Source organism: Thermobia domestica, chromosome 13, assembly GCF_964235325.1.
Source record: "Thermobia domestica chromosome 13, izTheDome1.hap1.1, whole genome shotgun sequence".
In the NCBI taxonomy this organism is placed as follows: Eukaryota; Metazoa; Arthropoda; class Insecta; order Zygentoma; family Lepismatidae; genus Thermobia; species Thermobia domestica.
The window spans coordinates 100,199,573-100,222,633 of NC_137466.1; the positions used below are offsets into that span (position 1 = coordinate 100,199,573).

General features: G+C 34.2%; 1 protein-coding gene across 1 annotated transcript in view; it reads left to right on the forward strand.

Moving 5' to 3' along the window:
• Positions 1–23,061, forward strand: part of LOC145668391 (uncharacterized) — a 65,650-nt gene that overhangs the window by 23,312 nt on the left and 19,277 nt on the right. The window contains exons 6-11 of the mRNA XM_081736179.1: positions 5,967–6,149; positions 8,370–8,500; positions 12,063–12,252; positions 16,781–16,879; positions 17,768–17,950; positions 21,081–21,252. Of these exons, the coding sequence (XP_081592305.1) occupies positions 5,967–6,149; positions 8,370–8,500; positions 12,063–12,252; positions 16,781–16,879; positions 17,768–17,950; positions 21,081–21,252 (958 nt within the window). The remainder of the gene's footprint in view (positions 1–5,966; positions 6,150–8,369; positions 8,501–12,062; positions 12,253–16,780; positions 16,880–17,767; positions 17,951–21,080; positions 21,253–23,061) is intronic.

Sequence of the window (23,061 nt, forward strand, 5' to 3'; positions counted from 1 at the left end):
GAATAACTATAAAACAGCTATATCTACACAAAAACACCACGAAATAAACAAAATTGTGCATTTCAAGAGCCTTCGAACGACACCTGAATCATAACTGTATCTTTACAAATAACGGAAATAATTCATTTTATGCACTGCTAGATGTAGGTTTCTAAGAATTTAAATACCAGAAATATTACGTTGTCAACACATGGCTCTGACTGTTATTATACAATATGAATGAAAAATTGTGATACTGATTTCGGCACAAATATGTAGTTATCATTTATTGCATTTCTAGGTTTACAATTGCAATCTGCCGTGAAACATTAAAGGAAATTAAGCAAACATGCATACACAGTAAAATTTACTAAAGCTGGTATGAATAGATTATGTAACCGTAAGTGACGTAATTACTTATATACTGAAGGTAGGTTATTTACGAGGCAGTATTGAACAGTATTTATATGAATAAACTCTCTCTACACTTTCACGTCCACGCAAACTTATACATACAGCTTATATATAGGCCTATTTATACTGACAAAGTACTTAAATGTTTCAAATCATATGTTGTATTGTGAAGTATTTTTCTATTGTCATAAGCTTGTTTATTTATTACTCTTACACACACAATACTTTACATGTTTATATACGCACACAACCCAAAATATTTTTATAATGTGAAAAAAGTAACTGTGTTGAAATCTTAAAGTATACGGGAAAATTTTCTGTACCTAATTTACTATGCCTCATAAGTATTATATGAACGTTATTATACCTGGTTTCACACCCTATTTTACATGTGCTGTCGATAAATGTGCTACTATACGAAAATTTATCTACTCATTTTTATTATTATTTAGTATTGCTTCTAAATGAACCGTGTATACACTTTGATGGACCACTCTATCATGTTACATGTCTTCATCTATGTTCTCCTAAATCTAGGCTCATGTCGTTCGGATTCCACGTTATAGCCTCGCTGCTGAAAGAGACGTTAAACTCAAAATGAAATTAAATCCTGAATGTAAAGATTATCCTCTTCTAACATGTTACTACATATCTGAAATTTACAGCAAGTGTGCATTTCAGGTTGTTGCTAATACATTGACAACTAGAAGACCTACATTTTTTGGTACATTTGTACGCGAGGAACTCCAAAATTGCATCGGAAGCTGGAGGACCTGTCATGCATTCAATTTGTAGCTGGTCATCTTGGAATAGCCATCCATGGCCATCTGGTGTGGGAATGTTGGGATGCTTTTTGAGACTTCTCTTCCAGAAAGCTGCCTGATAATTAGCTCCTTTAGCGTGAAGGTACAGTGTATCTGCATACGGTGACAACTGCTCAGATTCGATGTCACCTATCTTCAGCCTGAACAATTATTACCGGAGCTCATTGACGTTGGCGATAGGTGAATTCGATACATAGATCCTACATGTAAATTCCTATAGCTTCTAAAAGAGTTCTGGTGTAAGGTGCCATTTTTTCCCCAAGAGCTACCATTGCTTTTTGAAGTTTATTATCATTATTTATAAATTTAAGGCCTCCAATCTTCCCACGGCCACTACAGTAAGTGCACTGACTGTATCACAACCAGTGAATGAATGGAAACCAACAAAACTTCTGCATGCATCTTTTCCCAATGAGGGGACAGCCCGTTTCACATCAATGTACTTTTTTCTGTTTTTAGTGCCGCACTTAGGAATACATTACTAATATCAAGAAAAGGCTGTGAGCAAGAACATTGGTGTCATCTGACACAGTGATTACAGATGGATGATCAACACTTGCAGGTTTTGCGTGAAGAAGCATTCGGGTGTCAGCTTCTTTATGAGACGTCTGAAGATCTTCAAGTCATACTTTCTTTACAAGTTAGTGGTATGCATTCGTCTTTCAATGTAACAAAACATGTTTATCATCAAGTTTCTTGAGATAGGTGGGAGATTTCCAGTTTTTAACTAGAAACTCAGTGAGTGCTGTTTTACTTGCAGAACAAGCAAGTAACCTTTTCCACTATTTGTTTTGATTGGACATTATGTTTTTGTACAACAAATCAGAGATGGACCCTCGATTAATCCTCTCTGCATTATTTATGGATTTATCATCGTATACATCGAATACAACGTCAATCTTGTCGCTGAATGATTCAGCTAGCAAGGCTACTGCAAATATGCTCTTTGCTCCACTTTTACCCCCGGTTCCATCTTAATTAGTCAAAGCCCATGGAAGTGGTCCTAATTGAAGCTGTAGAACTAATCTCGTGTCCAGTTTTCTCTTTCCAGCTACTAAGATCATAGGCCTAATAGCTTGATATCAACTCTCAAAACAAATTTCTTATTTAAAATTCTCAACTTCTTGGATATTTGCATATCCTTAATTGCTGGAGGTGGTCATGGAATTTGGTGGATACCTCATTGTGTTTCATTCTGACTTGCTTAAAATTGTTAAAAGCAATTTTTCTCTTCTCTTTGGCATTTAGCAGATCTCTCCCAGTTTCGGTAGTAGCAACTATGCCAGTCGATAATGATAATTCTGAACCATCAAAAGGTTCTCCAACTGTTCTCCATTCTATAAAGAAGTGACTACATTCTATTCATTCCTCTGTATCCTAGAAGATTCGAGATCAGCATTTGACAAACCACCTCTTTTTTTTTTATATCAGTTATCATTCTTAGATTCCTAAGGCATGCGCACATGTATTCTGCTGTTATGCAATACCTGGCCACTATACCTGTACAAAGACTATATCCTTTAACTCCACTGGGGGTTTGAATGTCTTTTTAACTTTTTCCTCTATTGCCTGGTCAACTGGAATTCTTGCAAAAGGATTGCTTCCTCCAAACCATTCAGAGAATCCTCTGGTGAGGTGATCATACAACTGTGGGTAGTCAATTTGCAGCCTAGTCATTTCAAAGTAGTAAACCGATAGATATCTAAAGTAAGTTTGCTCATCATATACAAAACACCATGGAATCATCTCTTTAATCATACCAAGATAAACAAACCAGTTTCCTTCTCTGGAAGCTCTAACTAGGCCAAGAACAATCTACCATATCAATATAGCTAATCCAAAATGAAAATAAATCACAATTTTCGCTTCGAAGGAATTCCTGGTAGTCCTTGAAGAGATTCAGAACGCAAATACTGGATACATTCTTTAATACACGTAACTTCTCGTGGCACACATTGTCGTGAAGTAATTCAGTCTGTGTAATAGCGTTGTTAAGATCTTGGGTGGCATTTTGGTTATTTATTTCCATCCATTTAAAAAAGCCTTTCCATGTCCATCCCATCAAAGCTTCGTAGAGCAACTTATGCACTGCCCTATTATAATTTCTACCATCCAGTGTTACATGTAACATATTAAAAGACTATTAGTACCGTGAGCTAGACAATTTCTTGGTATCCTTCCAGTGGGGGTGAACCAAGTGATGTTTATTGTACATGGATCCCGAATCTAGGGACGTATAATGTAAGAATAGTGTTTCTTTTTATTACTGTATGCTTCACGCCAGTATGAATATTGTAATGTAAATCTAGAACTGCAGTAAATGATCAATTCATATTGAAGGTCTTGTGTTTCTGCCGAAATCAATATCCCCATGTCTCATTCACATTGTATAATAAAAGTCAGATCCACATGTTGACAACGTAAAATTTCGGAGGACTCCCGCTTGGTGTAGTGGTTAACACGTTTGCCCTCAGTACGCGTGGTCCTGGGCTCGATTCCCGGAGGGGATTCAGCTCAATGAAAAAAGTAGTTCAAATTCCATTATAATGAGTAGGCCTATGTCTTCTTTAGCTACCATGACATAATCGTGGGACGTTAAACTCAAGCCAACCAAAATCAAAGTATTTTTTCTAATATTTGAATTCTTAGAAATTTACACCTACTAGCGCATAAAATGAATTATTTCCGTTAAGATACAGTTATGATTCAGGTGTCGTTCGAAGGCTCTTGAAATGCACAATTTTGTTTATTTCGTGGTGTTTTTGTGTAGATATAGCTATTTCATAGTTATTCGCCATTAAAAGTTGCGATTGAATGTGTGGCCTTGACATTTCTCCACTTTCAGGCACTATATTTCAAAATGGTGGCAACGATTAGGAACGTTTTGGTGTTAACCTCCTCGCATTGGTGTTAAAATGTATATCCTCGATAATAAAGCAAGAATTAAGTTTCTATTTTGAACGATAGTGTAATTATAATCGTTTAAAATTGCTATGGTGAAATCAGTAGGCGGCCATATTGATGACGTCTTATTTGGCATAAAGCTGTGTCGGACGAAAGTCCACCAAGCAGTTTTGACATACTGGACTACGTATCTGTTCAAAAAGTATTGGGGGATTCCTCCCCCCTCCCGAATGGTACCAAGATGTTTTCTGGCTCATGAACTACTATGTATTGGGGCGCATAACGTACTTAAACATAGAAAATGGAAGAATGTCGGCAAAATTCTCTAAAGAAATCCCTTCCAATAACTTTGGACCCCTCTGGATTGGCTCCGGGTAAAAGCACACAATCCAAATGATAGTATAGGGGATAAGAAATGTGTATACCAAGTTTTGTATTGATAGACGGAATAGATATGAGGGAAAAGCTTGTATACCAGCTTGGACTAGGTTTGATTCGGATGTCCGGATGACTGGTTCATGTTCGTTCCTTGTAAGTAATTCATTCTGGTTCAATGACGAGATAAATTGAATCTAAACTAATGGTTAGGACGGACATTTGATTAGCGGTTTTGAATGAATTCCTCTTTCTAGCACAGAGGTTTACAGTATATCAATCATGGGTCTCAAGTAGAATATTGAATCCGAAGCACTATCTCAAGGGATGGAACTCAGGTCTTCCCCACGAATTTGAAGCAAGTACAGAACATACAGAACATAACATATCACGTAATGCATTTTATTTGTGTAAATAGAATCATTCTAAAGAAATACCAATATTCATCTTTTATAATTCAAATTCAATCCACGTCGTAGCAGTAAACGCCAAATTAGATTTATCATACCATTACAATACGAAACATTCATATTTCAAATCTACATTTTTTGTAAAGGCCAATTTCTTGAGATTCTTCTTACTATGAACAGATTTCGTAACAAAGACGCATGACAAAGAAAACTTCCATTGTATTTATTTACTGATGGATGCTGTAGATGCATATTTAATATTTAAAATAAAATAAAATAAAATAAAAAAAAAACTTTGCCTAAGGTAGGAGAAAATGATAGTGGTTAATCAAAGCTACTGTTTCCATGAAACTGCATTTATAGTTCGCTAGATACTGGTTTAATTAATTTGTAATAGAATTTTCTCATAGCGTAATTAAGTATGTGTAAGCAAATTGTATTATCAAGTGTTATCATTAACGATTATTGAAAAAAAGTCTATAAATTAAACACATTTAAATATGCATTAAAAATAGCTCGTAAATTTTCACAAGTCTAAGAATTTAAAGTCTTTCTTCTATGCAGCTGAGTGATCAGTTCACTTGTCTGTGATGCCAATGATTTCGATACCATGGTGGAGGAGCACAAATTTAGAAAGCGCTAAAACTCAGAGAACTGATGATGCCGATGATATATTAATTGGAGAGTTACAACTCTTTAAGCTGGAGATCGAAGTTCGGGTCACCGTCATTTCTGCAGCCAATTTCACTCGATCCGATTCGTATAAGTTATTTTCTGGGGTATAATTGAAATGTTTTAATAGACAGAATTGTACTCGTGTATCTGTATGTTAGTTTTCTTCACTTCTTACTTCGTTCGTTTTTGCACACCTAAATAATTTGTGAATTTCAGTTCTTACTGTATCAGTTAAATAATAATGGCGTCGTGCTTACTTTCAAGAACAGTATGTTTTGTTTTCTGATCTGTGTATTTCACACTTATGAATTTGTCTTAACTGAAACTTCAGTTTTAATTCTTTTGATTTTTTATTATTTTTTTTCTATTTACATTTATATTTTAGCACTCACTTTGGCAATGCACCGAAAGTTATTCCAAAGTTCTTCTAAAACTTGGCAAGTACAAGGACGCTTTAATCTACCTAACAGTTTCTTTGATTATTATGCCAGAAAAACAATGTGACATCTTCAAACAGTGGGCTGCTATTAAGAAATATGCTTTTCTGAATGGAGATTACGAAATTCAGGTAAATAAATCTTCAATATAGAAATTTACTTTAATTTATACTATTATTAACAAACTGAAAAATAAATAGAATACTCTTTCTTCCGATTGTGTGTAAATTCATTACGATTATTTCTAAAACTACTGGATTGATTTTGATTAAACTTTTACTTTCCTGTCCCTGTAGCTTCTGGGTTATTAGAAAAAAAAATGGTAAAAATAATAATTTTACTAGATAAGAAAATGTTTTGATTTTCTATGAAAGAGACACTATTTTAAAATATATAAATAGGAAATAACATTCGAATTTGGAGGCGACAAGAATTAAGTATGGCCTCGTAAGATTTTTTGTTGCTGGCTCATCGGCTTATGTTATTCAAGGCTTCCTAACAGGGAATCTAGTTTAGTAGTCAACTCGTGGTTGTTAAAAGTAGTCTATCGATTTTGTAATGCAGTTTGGCAGTATATCATACAAGGGTTATTTCTGGTTTCATGAACAAAATAGATTGAAGGTTGATACTTCAATTTGTGCAGTAATATGAAGTGGTAAATCTGGCGTTTATTTTCAAATAAAAAATCAAATTTACTATAGTTTTAAGTTGAATCAATAATTAAAGCTACGTCATAAATTCTTTTATCGACTTCATTCTGCAAAATTGTATTCTACAAATTGCTTTTAGTTCATTTTAATCCGATGAGGGAGGTGCTATTTTTTATTTTTTAAAGAGGAGATTCCATTTTCTAATAAAATTTTATTTCCATTTGTTGCTGTTTGTGTCTGTTTGACTGTTTGTTGGATGGGAATATTTTATTAGATTTTCTCTATATTATAATTCAATCACTTGTTTCAAAAACTCGACTTGTCCCTAAAACCATATATTGAAAAAAGAAAAAAAAAGTTTTATACTTTCTGTTAATTTTTTCCCAAAATTTACGAACTCTTTCTTTGTAAATCATGCTATAAAATTTTATATGGGGACACAGTGGCTCAGTGGTAGAGCGCTTACCTCTGGTGTATGGAGTCCATGGTTTGATCTCCGGGCCAAGTAAGTCTGTGGTGGACAACATCGTGTCCATGGGTTTTCTCGGGGTACTCGTTTCCTCTCATATTCTCATCTCACCAATTCTTCTATCATCATTCACTTGCCTTAATCATCTGTCTCCCTTAGCCTAAAGGGCATAAACTGAAAGATTTAATTTCAAAACGTTATATACAGTATTTCGAATAGATCAATTTTAGATGATGAGAAATCCAATCGATTGTTCTGGAACAAGTTATCTTTCCCATCAATTTAATTTCATTTAGAACTGCAAGGAGTGAAAAGTTCTATCTGGTATCTTAAATTTAATTTTCACAGAACAATACATTGCTTCGTAAAAATGTCAAATTATCATGTATGCTTACAAGTTGTATATAAGAAACTACGTTTTAATTTATTTTGAGGTGTTGATGTCAGATGTGATCATAAAATAACCACCATAACTTTTTTTTTTTTTTAATCTGTCATTTAGTACTAAAAGTTATTTACCAATTTATTACTTCCATTTTGTAGATTTCTTTTCTATACTGAGAGAAAGTGTGTAACTACAGCGGAATTGCTATTGTTGTTTGCGTTAATATAGAAAAATATTACATACAGAGTTATGAGGTATTGGTAATTTGGAATTTAGTCGATAGTAATTTTTTTTTAAAAAAAAGCAGTTTTGTTATTTGTGCTTGTATGATAGTAATTATTTATACACAAAAAAAACTACTCGTATATGATAGAGGTATGTACCCCAACATTAGTTAAGAAAACCTTGTATCACTTATGTTATGAACAAAGCAAAGTTTACAGCTCCTTTTAGATTTTGAAGCAACATGAACAGTAGCCAATGGTACGCGATATTTAGCGAAGCGTTGCCGGATTGTGGACTCACCTTTCCTTTCTTGCTCTCCTCTATTTAGCATTATAGCAAATGAATTGATAGCATTATTCATAATGTTAAAAATGTTATTCCAATAAAATTTAGAACATTCACTATTCATACTGGAAATATGAACTAAATAAATTGTCTTGTGGTTGGTTTATTGTGAGTCCATTGATAGTCTTACCTTTGTTGTACCTTTTTAGTCATTTTACCTCATTTTCTTTCTTTAAAGGGTCGCGTTATCCATTTTATGTGAATATACGGAGCAATGAGAAAGCTCCCACCATTTTGGCATTTAGTTGTTTTGTAAGTAACGCTTGTTATCTTGCAGACTTGTACGGTACATCATATTCTTACAGAAGATTATGATCAGATAAAAGAAATTTATCCAGATGTTGATCTCTCTATGACTGATACCTTCCAGCTTCTGAAATATGAGATTCGATCATATGCTCTTGAAAGGTAAGCAGTATAAACCACTATTTTTTCCTGTAACATAAGGATTTTCCTTCCTTACTTCTGAAGTTTAACTATCAGCATAAAATTGTTTCAATTAAAAAGATTTTAGTCTTTTTAATCTTTTTTTCTGTCACCTTATTTAACCTATTTATACTATATGCCAGTTCTATTCTATAATTTCTGATGATGTTATTGCTGGACAAAATAGAAAGAACTTTCCTAAATTGTCTTTCACTATGTCACTCTCAAGTGAATCCGTTTTGATTACGTTTCTGAGATCTTTTGGACACGGAGTTACTTTGACTTTTAGTTACACTGTATGGAAACTACAAAATTTGTGTTTTAGATGTGGTATGGAAACTATGAAATTTGTGAATATGTGGAGAGATATCTTGTGTATTAAATAAATTGATTCTGACAACGATGATCGTGAACAATTTTTCAAGGACATATCGTAATTATATAAATATTTCTTTCAAATATGAGGGACATTGTAAGAACAAAATCGAGATTTACAGAAGGATGATCGACATACATCTGACCGATTTTCAATGTGTGAAAAGCGTGTCGCCACAACAGTGTGTGTTTCGTCGAACTACTAGCATTATGGGTTATCGCCTGACATCGAGCTGGCATTCATAAAAGGAAATAATACGGATTCCCTTATCCAGCTCCATGTCATGATAAAATGAAAGGATGATCTTGGTGTGGCTGGACGCGTTGTCCATGTGGATCCGCATCTGGTTCTTGTTGGCTCCGTACAAATAAGGATGTCTTTCACATTAATTGGGGTCATGATGAATTCGTGGAAATAGGTAGCATTTATCTCATGCTTTTGTCCACTTCATATACCTGTTGTGTTGGAGTGATGATTATCTTGGCCTGCCAGTCGACGAATTCCACGAAGTGTTTCAGGACACCGTGCCAATGGTGACGTATTATGTGACAATTCGACGTGTATTCGAATTCTACCAACAACTTGATTAGTTCTTACGATGAAGTCTTGGAGATAATTGAGATTATGAGATCAAAGTGGAGGCTCTCAAGAGGAACGTGGAAGTGTCCTCGCTAGATTAGGCGTATGCGATAAAACCCTTTCCCAGATTTAAACATACAGTTTGCTGTGCTTCCTATTTCTACAGCTTTGGTTTAGCGAAGCTATTAAAAATGTCTTTGAGGAACACAAGTGGAAATAGGTATAAGTGACTTACTTTACTCTTTATTAATAGAGACTCATCTTTAGAAATCACTGCCAATAAAGTCATCGAGCACGAGTAGTTCCAAGCACCATGCCAAGTCCTGTCTACTCCAAGTTCGAATCTCTTTTATATCATAGATGTTCTATGTTATCCTTCCAGTATTATTGTTATTCTTTTCTCAGCTTCGTTAACCCAAAAGGCAGAGCGGCAAGCAAAATTACAATATAAAATTAAATATGGATCTTGGAAAGTACTTGTGACTCGGCTTCAGAATGTAATTAAAAATACTTTATTGATAATTGTTTTTCTGCTATTTCAGTCCTATATCGGCATGTAACTTAACCATTGTTTTTAATGAAGTACGCTTATATAGAAACAAAAGAATTAAATTGAAAACTAAGTTCAAACGAGTAGATTTTTGACAAAACTTCATCAATTCAGCATTTTATTAAAATCATGTTACTTTTAAATAGGTAAATAGTTGACATGTTATGTAAAAATGTGATGATTACCCCTTTTATCATAGCATTCACAGGGAAAACGAAATCACATTTATAGTAAATTGTAATGTTTTGGAAAAGGGAATTTCCTGGTAACGAATATAATGAAATTCTGTGTACGGTGCACATGTACTAATGTTATACACGAGAGCGATATAACCACGTATGAGAACTATCAAGAACTCAGTAGGCAAAAGATCCTCTATAAGGCTTGTTTGTAATTACGTCTAGAATTTACCAGAATACAATTAAGCAAAAAAATCCTCAATATAACGATTATTTGTAATTAGATGTAGGATTTACCAGAAATGCACTTTGTTATTTTATTTTCATAATGAACACGAGGTATAACAAACTGAATGAAATATGTAGGAGCTAATTAATTCTGTGAGTTTCATTCGCTGTTAGTGCCGAGTGCTCAAGCAACGTTGATAGTACAGCACGAATTCAAATTTTTGCCTCTTGCGCATCCTCAGCATGACGTTACAACCAAGCAGACGAAAGAAAAATATGCAGAGCTATTGTACTGGCTGAAATCATATACGTTCGTTGCTAAGGAAGCAAAAGACGTCCATTGGAAAGCTAATACACACGTGTTCTGAGAAGAAAGCCAAGATAACTGAGCAGAATTAAAATGATTGGTCACTGAAGCTAAGAAGATATCTTAAGTCATTGCTCGTTTTCTGAAATTATGAATACATTTTGAAAAATATTAAAATTAAAATTTGCAACAAAAATATGTTTAATAAAAGTACCACTGCTGAATTCTTGTGAGAAAAAACTGATGTTTGCTTAAAACTTAGATTATAGCAATGTACTTAGTAAAATTTATAAATATAGTTAATGTTATTGTACATCTCCACCCTGACTTTGTACTATCTGTCTTTACAATTTCAATTCCTTCAAAAAAAAAAAAAAAAAAAAAAAAAATAATAATAATAATAATAATAATAATAAAAACCGTGGGAATATAGTTAGCGAACGCACCATCGGCGCAGAAGACCTAGGTTCGATTCTCGGTGGGAGATCATGTAGTTTAAATTCTACGTTAAGCTGTAGGTCCACGTCTCGTATAGCTCAATGCTGAAAAGAACGCGAAACTGCGTTCTAACGAACCAACCGATATTAAAAAAAACTGCGTACGTCTGTGGCTGTACCTAATGATGTTTTCATTGTCCCGTCAAGTCTTCAATATGCTGTGTCAATATGCATTGTAAGTATTTATTCTTGCGTTTCTATTATTTGTGAGTAAATACTGTATATCGTAATATCCTACACGTGGTCTATATTTGTAAACACACAACACGTGCTTTTCATTTGTAAACGAAACCAGGTGTTCTTTTACTACAACTATTACTAGCAAACAGATGGTAGTCACCGCTATCATCACCAGGACACGTGACAGAAGAGAAATATTAGCGCCACCGCTGTCCATAAAGAGAGTATAAAATAAGCTGCAAGATCATCAGTTCAGTTTTGGCAGGTCATCCCCTCTCTTAGCGTACCTGGAGCTCTGTGGGAACTTAAACCCTCTCTTGCTTGCCGGAGCACTGAGAATTTTTTTACCCTCAACCACTTACTTCACCTGGAACTGTGTATATCCTTCCCTTGTCTGTCTGGAGCTTGGAATACCTATTGAACCCAAACAGAACTACATTTAGAACATTGTATTGGTCTCCGGACCACGATTCGAGTGATTTTGTGTATTATATTTGTATATAACAACACTTTTATAATAAAAGGTGTGGGAGAAAATCTAAAATCCTGTGTGCTAAATTGCTCTACCTACTAACTTAGTAAGGTAATTTTACGGTATATTAAATAAAATGGATATTGTATTGAAGTGTTCCTATTTTATTGTTGCAGTATTGCATTATATGATGCTATAATGTCAGCAGGCAACATTCTTCAGTGTGAAGCTTTAAATGGATTAGACAAGGCAGAAGGAATGTTACATATTGTTTCTGTTCTTTGGGATAAAGGCGAAAATCTGGAAGAAATGGAAGCTCTTCTCTTGTGTAAAAAGATCATCTCACTGTTGAAAGAAGAAGAAAAGGTATTATATGAAAATATATTAGCTAAGTTACAAATCCCAAGTTCAAATATATACTCAAATTTAACTTACTAACTAAGAATTATAATAGCAAACATCTGAATTAAGTGTGATTAAAGTTAATTTAAATATTGTTAATCTTTTTTTTATTATTTTTTTTATCTCACCTACATATTTAAATATGAATACCAAGTTGGAACAATACACCTTTGGATAAAAATCACTCTAAACTCATTCGTACATTTAGAAAGAGCGATAATACAGAATATTTCCGTAAAAAGACAAACAGCAGAAAACAGAAAGCTCACAATATTAAATGCAAAAATTCCGAAAATTGTACACAGAAGAAGCGGTTGAAGGAGAATCAAGAGAATATGTCTATTTGAATAAGCAAATACTGAGATTTGTGAAATATTGTAGAAAAATAATACCCCTTGACGCACCACACAACAACAATATTTGCTCTTTTATATAAATAGTGCGATACTACAAATACATTGATGTATTATCTTAGTAAGATATCGAATATGATAATTTTATTTGAAATATCTATCAATATTTATTCCTATTGTATTGAATGTATCCAGATTTACGTCCTGGAACCCCTTAAATTATCCATAAAATAAAAACACCATAAGTGTAGAACTTCCAACTAGTTTTCATTTACAGTAAATTGTTCTTACATTCTTCCAAACACAAGACAAAACTATGTCAGAGAAAATATATGATGCTTTAAGTACACCCTTTATTTGGCACAAGTAGGGCTGTGCAATACCTGATTTGGATATCGAAAATCGATACCAACAAAATATCAAAACTATCAAAGTATTATGGTACCAAAAATAAGGTCATATTTTGAGAAGTCTAAATACGAAATAATAATAATAATAGAAAAAGAAAAGAGGGGAAGATGTTTCTTTCTCTCCTTTCTGTAGATTTAAAAAAAAAAAAAACACACACACACACACACAAATAGGACCTCCAAGGTTTATCTGCGACCAAGCAAAGAGTACCTGCTGACCTTATGTGTACTTTTGTTGTAAATGCGCAGAGAGAGAAAAGTATTTATGCAGAGTAAGTTATTAACTAAACAAAATAGCGCAAGCACATGAAATACGCTATTAGCTTTTGTCGACGATAGCACATATCACATAATACAACGGAAGAGAGTTGTGCTATTTATGCCCAAGTTGATAACTTTTTTTCTGTATTTATATGAGATTCGGGTTCGATACTTGCTTTGGATAAAATAAACCGAGTGTGGTTAGGATCCTACTTTAACTAGTAGGTCTTATCTTCCTAGCCTTAGAAATGAAACGGGATGTTCAACTCCAATCAATAAGTGAATAAAACCGAAAGTAATTCAGTAGTAAAAGGGACCTAAAATTATATTTTCTATGGGCTACTCTTCAAGGGAGAGAATTATAATGAACATTTTGTAGTCGACTAGAGAGAAACCCATTAAGGGGGTCAACAATATAAACACATATGGTGCGAAATTTTCGGTTGGGTGGCCGTTATTGGCGACCAAATATTTTAGTGTGGCGATGTATACTCATCTCCAAAATTATTGTCGCATGTCTATAAATATGTTGTTGTAGGAATATAATATGATAATGAATCGTTTTTATCGTTTCACTTTGACGAGCCAACATAGCGGAGGGGGAGGGGGAAGTATATATGTAAAAAAAAAAAAATGAATGCCTTTGCGACTTCATCACTCTTGAACCACCCGACCGATCTCGATCAAATTTTCAACATACATGAGTTTAGGGGCAGGGATTGCTTTAAGCTATTCAGTTTGACGAGGCAACGTAGGGGAGGGGGAGAAATTTCAAAATGATCAAAAATGACCGATATTAGTGTTTAATCCATAGTTTTCGGGGTCGATAAGAGAAACAGTAACACTTCTGATGCTGTTTTGAATCCAAGTTCAGCTCTGATAGTTGGGGAGGGTACAACATAGGGGAGGGGAATAAACATTTAAAAATGATCGAAAATGACTAATATTAGTGTCGAATCCATAGTTTCAGGAGTAACTGAGATTGACAGTGACAATTCTAATGCCGTGTGCCGCAGCAAGGAGGAGGGGGAGCTATATATAATAATGATCGAAAATGACCAATATTAGTGTCTAATACATAGTTTTTGGGATCATTCAGATGAACAGTGACATTTCCGATCCGGTTTAAATCTAAAATCAGCCCCACCACTTGGGGGAGGGGAAGAAAGATATATATATATATATATATATATATATATATATATATAAATGATCGAAAATGGCCACTATCAGTGTCGAATTTATAGTTTTCTGGATCCCTTAGATGAACAGTGGTAATTTCGGTCCCGTTTAAATCCAAATTCAAACTCACAACTTGGGGGAGGAAGAGATATTTAAAAAATCATCGAAAATAACCGATATTAGTGCTGAATCCACATTTTTTGAGGTCGCTGAGATGAACGGTGACACTTCCGATGTCATGGCCCGCAACATGGGGGTGGGGAAAATATATATATGTATATATATATATATGTATATATATATATATGTATATATATATATATATGTATATATATAAATGGTAAAAAATGGCAGATACTACTGTTGAATCTATAGTTCTTGCGGTCGCCGAAATGAACAGTGACACTTCTGATGCTGTTTAAGTCCATTTTCAGCCCTGACACTTGGGGGATGAGGAGGGATGACATACATTAAAATGATCCAAAATGAGCAATATCAGTGTGCATTTAAATTATTTATTTCAACCCAGCGAAGTGGGTAATATATGCTAGTACGTATATAAAGGTAACCAAGAAAGTTCTGTCGCTTTCTGTGGAGATCTGTGTTCCATTGGTCCTCACACCCTGAGCTGAATGCGAATGGAGGCGTGGGAGACCCGAGTTCGATTCCTGGCGGGAGCTCATGTGGTTCAGATTCCACGTTAATCAGTAGGTCCACGTCTCATATAGCCTCGCTGCTGAAAGGGACGCTAAACTAAAATCAGCTCAGCTCAGCTGAATGCGAATGGAGATAAGGCGAAGGTCAGTTGTTGGTGTGGGTATATCTAACGTACTACCTGGTTGTGGCAGTTCAATTATACCGTGAATTTCCGTAAGAACAGAGTGAATATGGAACCTTTACAGAGCGTCATAAGGGCGTGTATGCTGTATAAGTTGAAACTGGGGTCAAACGCTGCTGCAGCGGCGCGGAAAATATGCCAGGCCTTTGGTGAGGATGTAGTGACTACGCGGACAGTGCAGCGGTGGTTTAACAAGTTTAAGGATGGTAACGAAACACTCGAAGACGCACCACGTGCCGGAAGACTAACACATGTACAAGATGAAGAGCTTCAGGCAGCAATTGAGGCGAACAGTAACCAGACATGTTCGAGGAACAGGGACTACAATTAAGTGTGAGTGGAGAAACAATTCGGTAGCACCTCCATCAACTTGCGAAACACTAGAAGTTGGGTCCCACATGATTTGACTGCGGGCCAGAAGGCAACGCGAGCGTACACCTATGTTTCTTTGCTATCTCGTCTGAGGAAGGAGCCATTTCTGGACAGTAGGTTGACATGTATGAGAAGTGGGTCCAGTACGAAGCTCCACGGCGCCGTCATCGTTGGTTAGCGTCCCATGAACCGGTTCCAAAACAGCCGAAATCAGCACTGCACCAGAAGATCCTCCCGTGTATTTAGTTGACTGCTTGCGGCATCGTGCATCGGGAACCGCTACCAACTGGTCAGAGCATCAACGCAACTGTGTACTGTCAGCAGTTGAGCCGTGTTCAAGAAAAACTCAAAACTTTGGAGCCAGCACTTCTGAATCGCAAAGGGTCTTCCTGTTACAGGACAACGCTAAGCCTCACGTGACTAGGATGACCCGGGATACCATTCTTCGCCTTGGATGGGAAATACTATTGCATTCGCCATACTCCCAAGACATTGTACCGTCCGATTATCACCTGTTCCATTCATTGGACAATCACCTTAGAGGACGCCAGTTCAAATCCCTAGTAGAGTTGCAAAATGCATTTGATATCTTCTTCGCTCCACGGCCCATCAAGTTCTGCGATGGAATACGTGGCCTTCCAGAACGTTGGCAGAAGGTCGTTGATTCTGATGGGGACTATTTTTTGATCTTCCAGGCACGTGTTTGGTGATATATCGATGTTCGAAGGTGGTGGGTGAAAAAGCAACAGAACTTTCTTGCTTACCTTATATGCATATCAAAGGTAATACTATATCGTACACAAAGCACAACCAAATCACTTGTTTCCTTAATGTACTATTTTCAGCCAAGTCTGGGCCTGCCATGATTATAGCACTGTAATTCACATGTTTACCTAAGGACCACAATTTGTTTTATTTCTAACGTAGTAAATGAGCGGAGTGAGTGCATTTTTACGTCTGTTCATTATATTTACAAGTTCCTCCAATTGTTTAGGAATAAATGTATATTTCGTTATCATTATTATTTTGTAATGTAAGTTATCTATTATTAAATATTCTGTATGTTTTCCTCACAGAAGCCGAAAGCGCAAAAGCAACATATATTATTGTATTTTGGGATCGCATACTATTGGCTATTCTTCTGCGAAGTGCAATTGGAACAGAAAAAGCTTAAGGTAATTTGGAATTTTAGGTAATTCATACATCTAATTTAAGTAATACATAGAAACTTTATTACAATAGATTGATTTATTGTAAATTTGTTAAGGTTTTGTACAGATTATCATCACTGTGTATCCTTGGAATTTTTTGTCCGAATATATGCAGCCGTATTCCGGTTAATAGATGGATGTTAATTATGTAGGCAGATTCATTATAGCTTATATGCCTTTTGTATCATCTTCATCTACAGAAATAAACGTGACACAGTAAACTAAAGATTTTATTTATAAATTGAATAGGTAGATACCTGTAATTGAATAGGCAGATATTCGAATCTATTTTCTGGATATGGAGCGATCAACATTAAATGTTGAAGTGAAGTTATTAAAAAAAAAAAGTCCTAAATTAAACTTGGATCAAGACAGTGTATCTAAATTGTGGTTGAGAAAATCATTAAATAAACTGTAAATTAGAGTGCATAGATAGTTGCGACTGTCAATTGTTGGTTCAGGCCATTCCTATTTCAATGCTTGATACCAGATCGTCAATATTGGAAAATTGACAAAGTATGAAAGTATCTTTTACTATTTTTCCATTTTACCTTTATTTATTTATTTACCGTTCTTCGTATCTTTGATAAAGACGCAGCAGGCGTCCAAAATATTAGAAGTTCTATAAAAACAAATGAAGAAAATTTCAAATGATTTGTTTCTTGTTTCCATACTTTCAGTATGTAATGAGTTTGACACATCTATGTGGTTTAGTATACTAAGAATTATACTAATAATTTCATAAACAAATGTTCAGTTGATCTGGCAACTTTGAAGCCAACTTTTAGTCGAATGCTGCTGTGGTTTAATATAATTTATGAATAACTAAGATTTTCTTTTTTAATATTTCAGGAAGATATTGAACAGTCAGCTTTAATTCCATTAACAGCTGCATCTAATACTGGTGTAGACGAAAATACAGAGGAAGGCTGTGATGTTACTCCAGCATACAAAGACCTCGTTGTAACTAGGGAAGCCAAACTTCTTGAAAAGCTTAACATTGCCATAAAGTGTTTTGAAAAAGCTTTAGTAAAGGTATATTGAAATAAGTAACAAGTTATGGTATAGATAAGTGTTTCCCAGTCCCGTCGGGGAAAATTGATTGCGAGATATTAAAAGAAAGTCCACGGAAATTTTTTTTTTTTTTTTTTTTAAACTTATGTTGCTTACATTTGTTGTAATGTACATTAGGTTTCAATCAATGGAGGAGAATAGAATACCAAGAAATAACAGAAGAAATAACAAAATTACCAACCTAGGCTGAAAGATGCATCACCAGCTTAGGTAAAAAGGCCTTCAACATAAGGCCTAACATACATTATCGCAATTTTTCGAATATCTCCATTTATAACAGTAGTGCATTATGTCCATAAAATGACACATTTAATGTTATATTGTTATTTACCATTTTATTTTTACGATACGTAAAATATATTTTAAAAATAATTTTTGATTTTATAGAAGACCGCGGAGAACTAACAATCGCTACAAAGGATCCCCGGCATCAGAAAAATTGGGAAACTCTAATGTAGGTTATAATTAAAACTAGTGTAATCCTCTTCCTACCATTCGACTTGACCCGTATTTGTTTTTCTGTTCTACGATAACTATCGTAGAATTTATCTAATAATGATGTTAGTGTGTGATATTTTTGTAAGTTTAAGAAATAAGCCTATTTTTTGCGGATGAAATCAGTCGAGGGTAGTAAGTTAGAAGGAGTAAATTAATCTCACCCTAACTTGGAAGGTTTTTTCGTCTACTAAATATGGTGATAATTTTTCCCAGTAACTTTTGTAAAAATTAGTCAGTTTTAATAAAGTATGGTTTATATTTTCTTTGGGACTTCCTAATTATTCTATTCCCTTGATGTTGAAATCGGTCAAGAGTAAGGAGATGAAGTTATGAACCATATTAAGATATATATTCCGTGTTAAAATTCGGAAACAAATTGTCTGATTTTCATCAGTCAATCATAGGGTGTTTTTTTCTGTGAGACTTAAGGAGAATTATGCATACTGTTTGGGTTTGAAATCAATCAGGAACAAGATGATTTTTCAAAATGGTTAACGTTATTTTTTGTAAATTAATCCGATGAGTGTAGAATGGTGCTATGTTGGAAAAAGCATATCCAACCATAATTTTCATTAAATTAGCCCGGTGTATTGCATGGGGTTGAATCGATCAGGGCAAATGGGGTAAATTTCACTCATCTTTAAAAAATGTTTCAAAATATGACATCCCTAGAAGTCTCACTGAGACTGTTGCTTGATTTTAAGATCAGAGGAAGTGAATTCAAGCGTATCTTGCAAAATAAGAATAAAATGTTCCCTTTAATTTTTACGGAGATTCCTGTAATTAAAAAAACTTTCGATATTCCAGCCATGTTTTAGTTATTTTAGCAGATGTCTCAAAGGTAACGACTGCCTTTATAATTAGTGTTGCACCAATTTAGTACAATTTAGTTTCATTTATTTACATAAAAAACATTTTTAGCTATTGTACTTCCTTAAAAAGATAACCCGACTTCATAAAATATAGTGTGTACTTATCTGAAAGCTTTCCAATGCGAAATATTGTTTGGGATTGAAATTGGTATAAGACAGAGGGGTGAATTCCAGCTAAATTTAGGGAAGTGTTTTAGAATCAGTTTCGTAAAATAAATAAATAATAAAAAAAAGGCCCGAGTTTTGTGAAACATCGCGTATTTCATGAAACGTTTCTTTGATTCTTAAAAAAGTCCATCTACTTTCGGTGTTGCAATCAACTAGAAACACGATACATTCTTCTCTCACTTATTTTGTTCCCTTCACCTCTGATTTAGGAGAAAGGAAAGTAACTAACAACAAATGCGCGCTTCGTTTTATCTTTCTACTTACAGATTTCAGTAATTCCTGAATTTTTAGAGTTCCAAGCTTTCGACTCTCCCCTGGGGTCTTGGTCACGGAGGTTAAAAAAGAAGAATAGAAACATCAAGGAATGAAAAGGAACGGACTTACCACAGAAAGAGCTGTGTTGAGTGATGTACATAAAGCACGTTGTTCAGTGCGTCAGCGATCTCCAGATGAAGTGAACTAAAACATGATGGAGTCAATGAAGTCAATTTGTGCTCCTTTCCTGTTCCTTGTTCGAAGATTGCCAACTCATGTTATTATTTTTATTGTCATGCCACTGCTGTTAACATTTTGTAATTACCGTCTCGAATTTGTCATTCAACCATCCCTTGTCTATTTTTTTAAAATTAATTTTCAAAAACAATCTCTCTACTTCATTTCTAGCTCCAAATAAAATTTTTGAATCTTCCGAAAATTTGAAGAACATACGTAGAAATCAAAATTAAAATTAGGCAAGAGATGATTGAGTGACGGATGGGAGACGGTAATTACAAAATTTTCCCAGCAGTGAGATGACAATAAAGATAATAACATGAGTTGGCAACCTTCCAACAAGGAACAGGAAAGGCGTACCATTTTGTAGTTCCACCATTTTGTAGTTCGCGTCAATTTCGTCGGGAGATGGCTGACACACTTGACAACGTGTTTTCTGACAACACTGCGCTTCGCTTGGTAAGTCTGTTCTGTTTTATTCCTTTATGTTTCTATTCCTTTACTTCCTGTTTTTACCTCCGTGACCAAAACTCCAGGGGAGAGTCGAAAACTTGGAACTCTAAAAATTCAGGAATTACTGAAATCTGTAAGTACAATGATAGAAGTCCTGAGCGTGGTTTTGTAATGTCTTTGCTTCGTTTTAGTTTATTTTCTTCCCTCATAATTTTAAAAGGAATCTGACTACAGGTCCATTTTGCCCGTGAAGCAAATATTGTTTCGGAGAAAATAATGCATACGGAAATCTTAATTCAGAAAGTAAGTTTGTAGAGTTACTTGCTGATGATTAGAGAAGAAGAAAAAAGTCTAGTCAGATATCTTTTTGCAATTCGTCAGAACTTTCATGAACATTTTGAGTCCCGTAATGTGACTGGTCTTTTTGAAAAAAATTACGGGACTATTTCAATAACATTGCAATCCACTGTTACAAAGTACATATGTGACTCGTTTTTTTGTTAGAAACTACTCATACTATTTGTATTATTGAATTAATACATTTTTAATTTTGAAATCGGTGACTAATTCATCTTTTCTCTCTCTAATCATTTTTTCTCTCTTTTTAGAATTTTTGTTCTAAAACTCTGGAAGAAATGGATATTCCAGCTGTTACGAAATGTATTCCAACTGTGGCATGGGTGTTCAGCATGTATGGATATGATTTACAAAAGATTAAAACTTGGATCCTGTATTATAAGCTAGGGAAAGCCCTGTCGAACAGTGAAGTTATACTTACAGGTACATCATAATACTTTTGTTTTATCTTTCTCCCAGTTTTACGTCCCATAGTTATGCTCTGTAAGGATGGTGATGATGAGAATGAATGAAATGGTTGAATGGCTAAAGGACGGTAATGATATGAAAAATGAAGAAGGTGAAGGGAAAACGGGATAACCCCGAGAAACCCACTCACATGGAGTTTGTCCACCACAAAGACCACTTGGCGCGAGCTTCTTCTGTTGTAATATGGATAAATTCTCTCTTTGTCTTTCCAACTAGAAGTCAAATAGGGCCTAATAATTTTTATTGTTATACAGCGTTAAGCTGTAGCTTTGTGATTACCTTTTCTGAAAGAGCAGAAATTTATTTTCTTATTATTTTGAATTTACTTTTAGCAAATTTTATTTAATCTTTTTTCACATAGCAATATACAGAAGTTCATACATAATAGCTTATTCACATTTTTAACAGGAGAAAGGAAAGAAATTTCGCATTTTGATATTTAAAAAAATTGAAAAGTACGAGGCACTGTACTATACTTTCGTACTTCACTTTATTAAAATAAATCTTGTTATGCTGCTTTTATTACTTAAACATTTATTTGTGAAATACTAACAGTATAATAAGACATTTTTGGGAAACTTCGTTCGAGTGAAAACTCAGCCCCAAAAATTAATTACTTCATGCGGATTTTATATAAAAAATTAATTATTCTGTATTGCAGAGTTACTAATGAAACATTCATTACTGAAATATGAACAAAATATCATACATCTTATTTGAGGAAATCTCATTCCCAACAGTAGACTATCCCTTGTGATTTTTCTTTTTTAATAAATTTATTATGTTATATTGTGAGGTTATTGATGAAATATTTATTTTTGAAATGTAAACAAAATCGCTTGAGTTATTTTCGGAAGAAACAGTCACCCCAAATGAAATGTTTATTTATGAATAACCATATTGTTAGGTTATCAATGAAATATGTACAAAATCGCCTCAGTCGTTTTTGAGGAAACCGTCCCAAAGAATTCATCCCTTTTGGATTTCTCCCAGAGAAATGTCATACCCTTAGCTTTAATGAAATATTGATGTATATGAAATATAACCAAAATCGTTAGAACCGCTTTTGAGAATTTCGAGAATAATAATTTTTTAAGTTTCATCAATCAGTAAACTTCTCTTGTTTTTGAATAAAAAAATTAAACAAGAAAGAGAGAATCTTATTAAACCTTGGGTTTAAAATTTGGTGTGGATACGTTGAATGGTATGGCCTAGGCGAGTGTACATACATCAGGACGAATGAACGGATATTCAAAATATGTTCTTTGGCATGTAGGGGCCAATTTTAAATCCATTAAAATTTGGAATTCGATTATTATTATTATTATTATTATTATTATTATTATTATTATTATTATTATTATTATTATTATTATTATTATTATTATTATTATTATATCGGTCACCATACTTTCTTCTCCTATTGTCACTCGAAAGTAAAAAGGAAAGAACCAGTATCTTAAATTGTAGAATAGAATATTTATTTCTCCTTTTTGAAAGACTGAATATTTCTGTAAAATATTAAAATAAAGTATTCCGTCATTGTAAAATTAAATATTTTATCATAATTAATTTCAGCTGAGTTTCACAATTACAAGCAGAGCAGTCATTAACCATTTTCCTTGAAATAGTGTTATCATCTAAAGTATTTGGAACGTAAAGAACTAAACTGAGGCATGACTACAAATTTTAACTTGAACTAACTTTCGTATACATCAATCATTTAATATGTGAGGAAATTCTCTGAGTGCTCCGTAACAAATT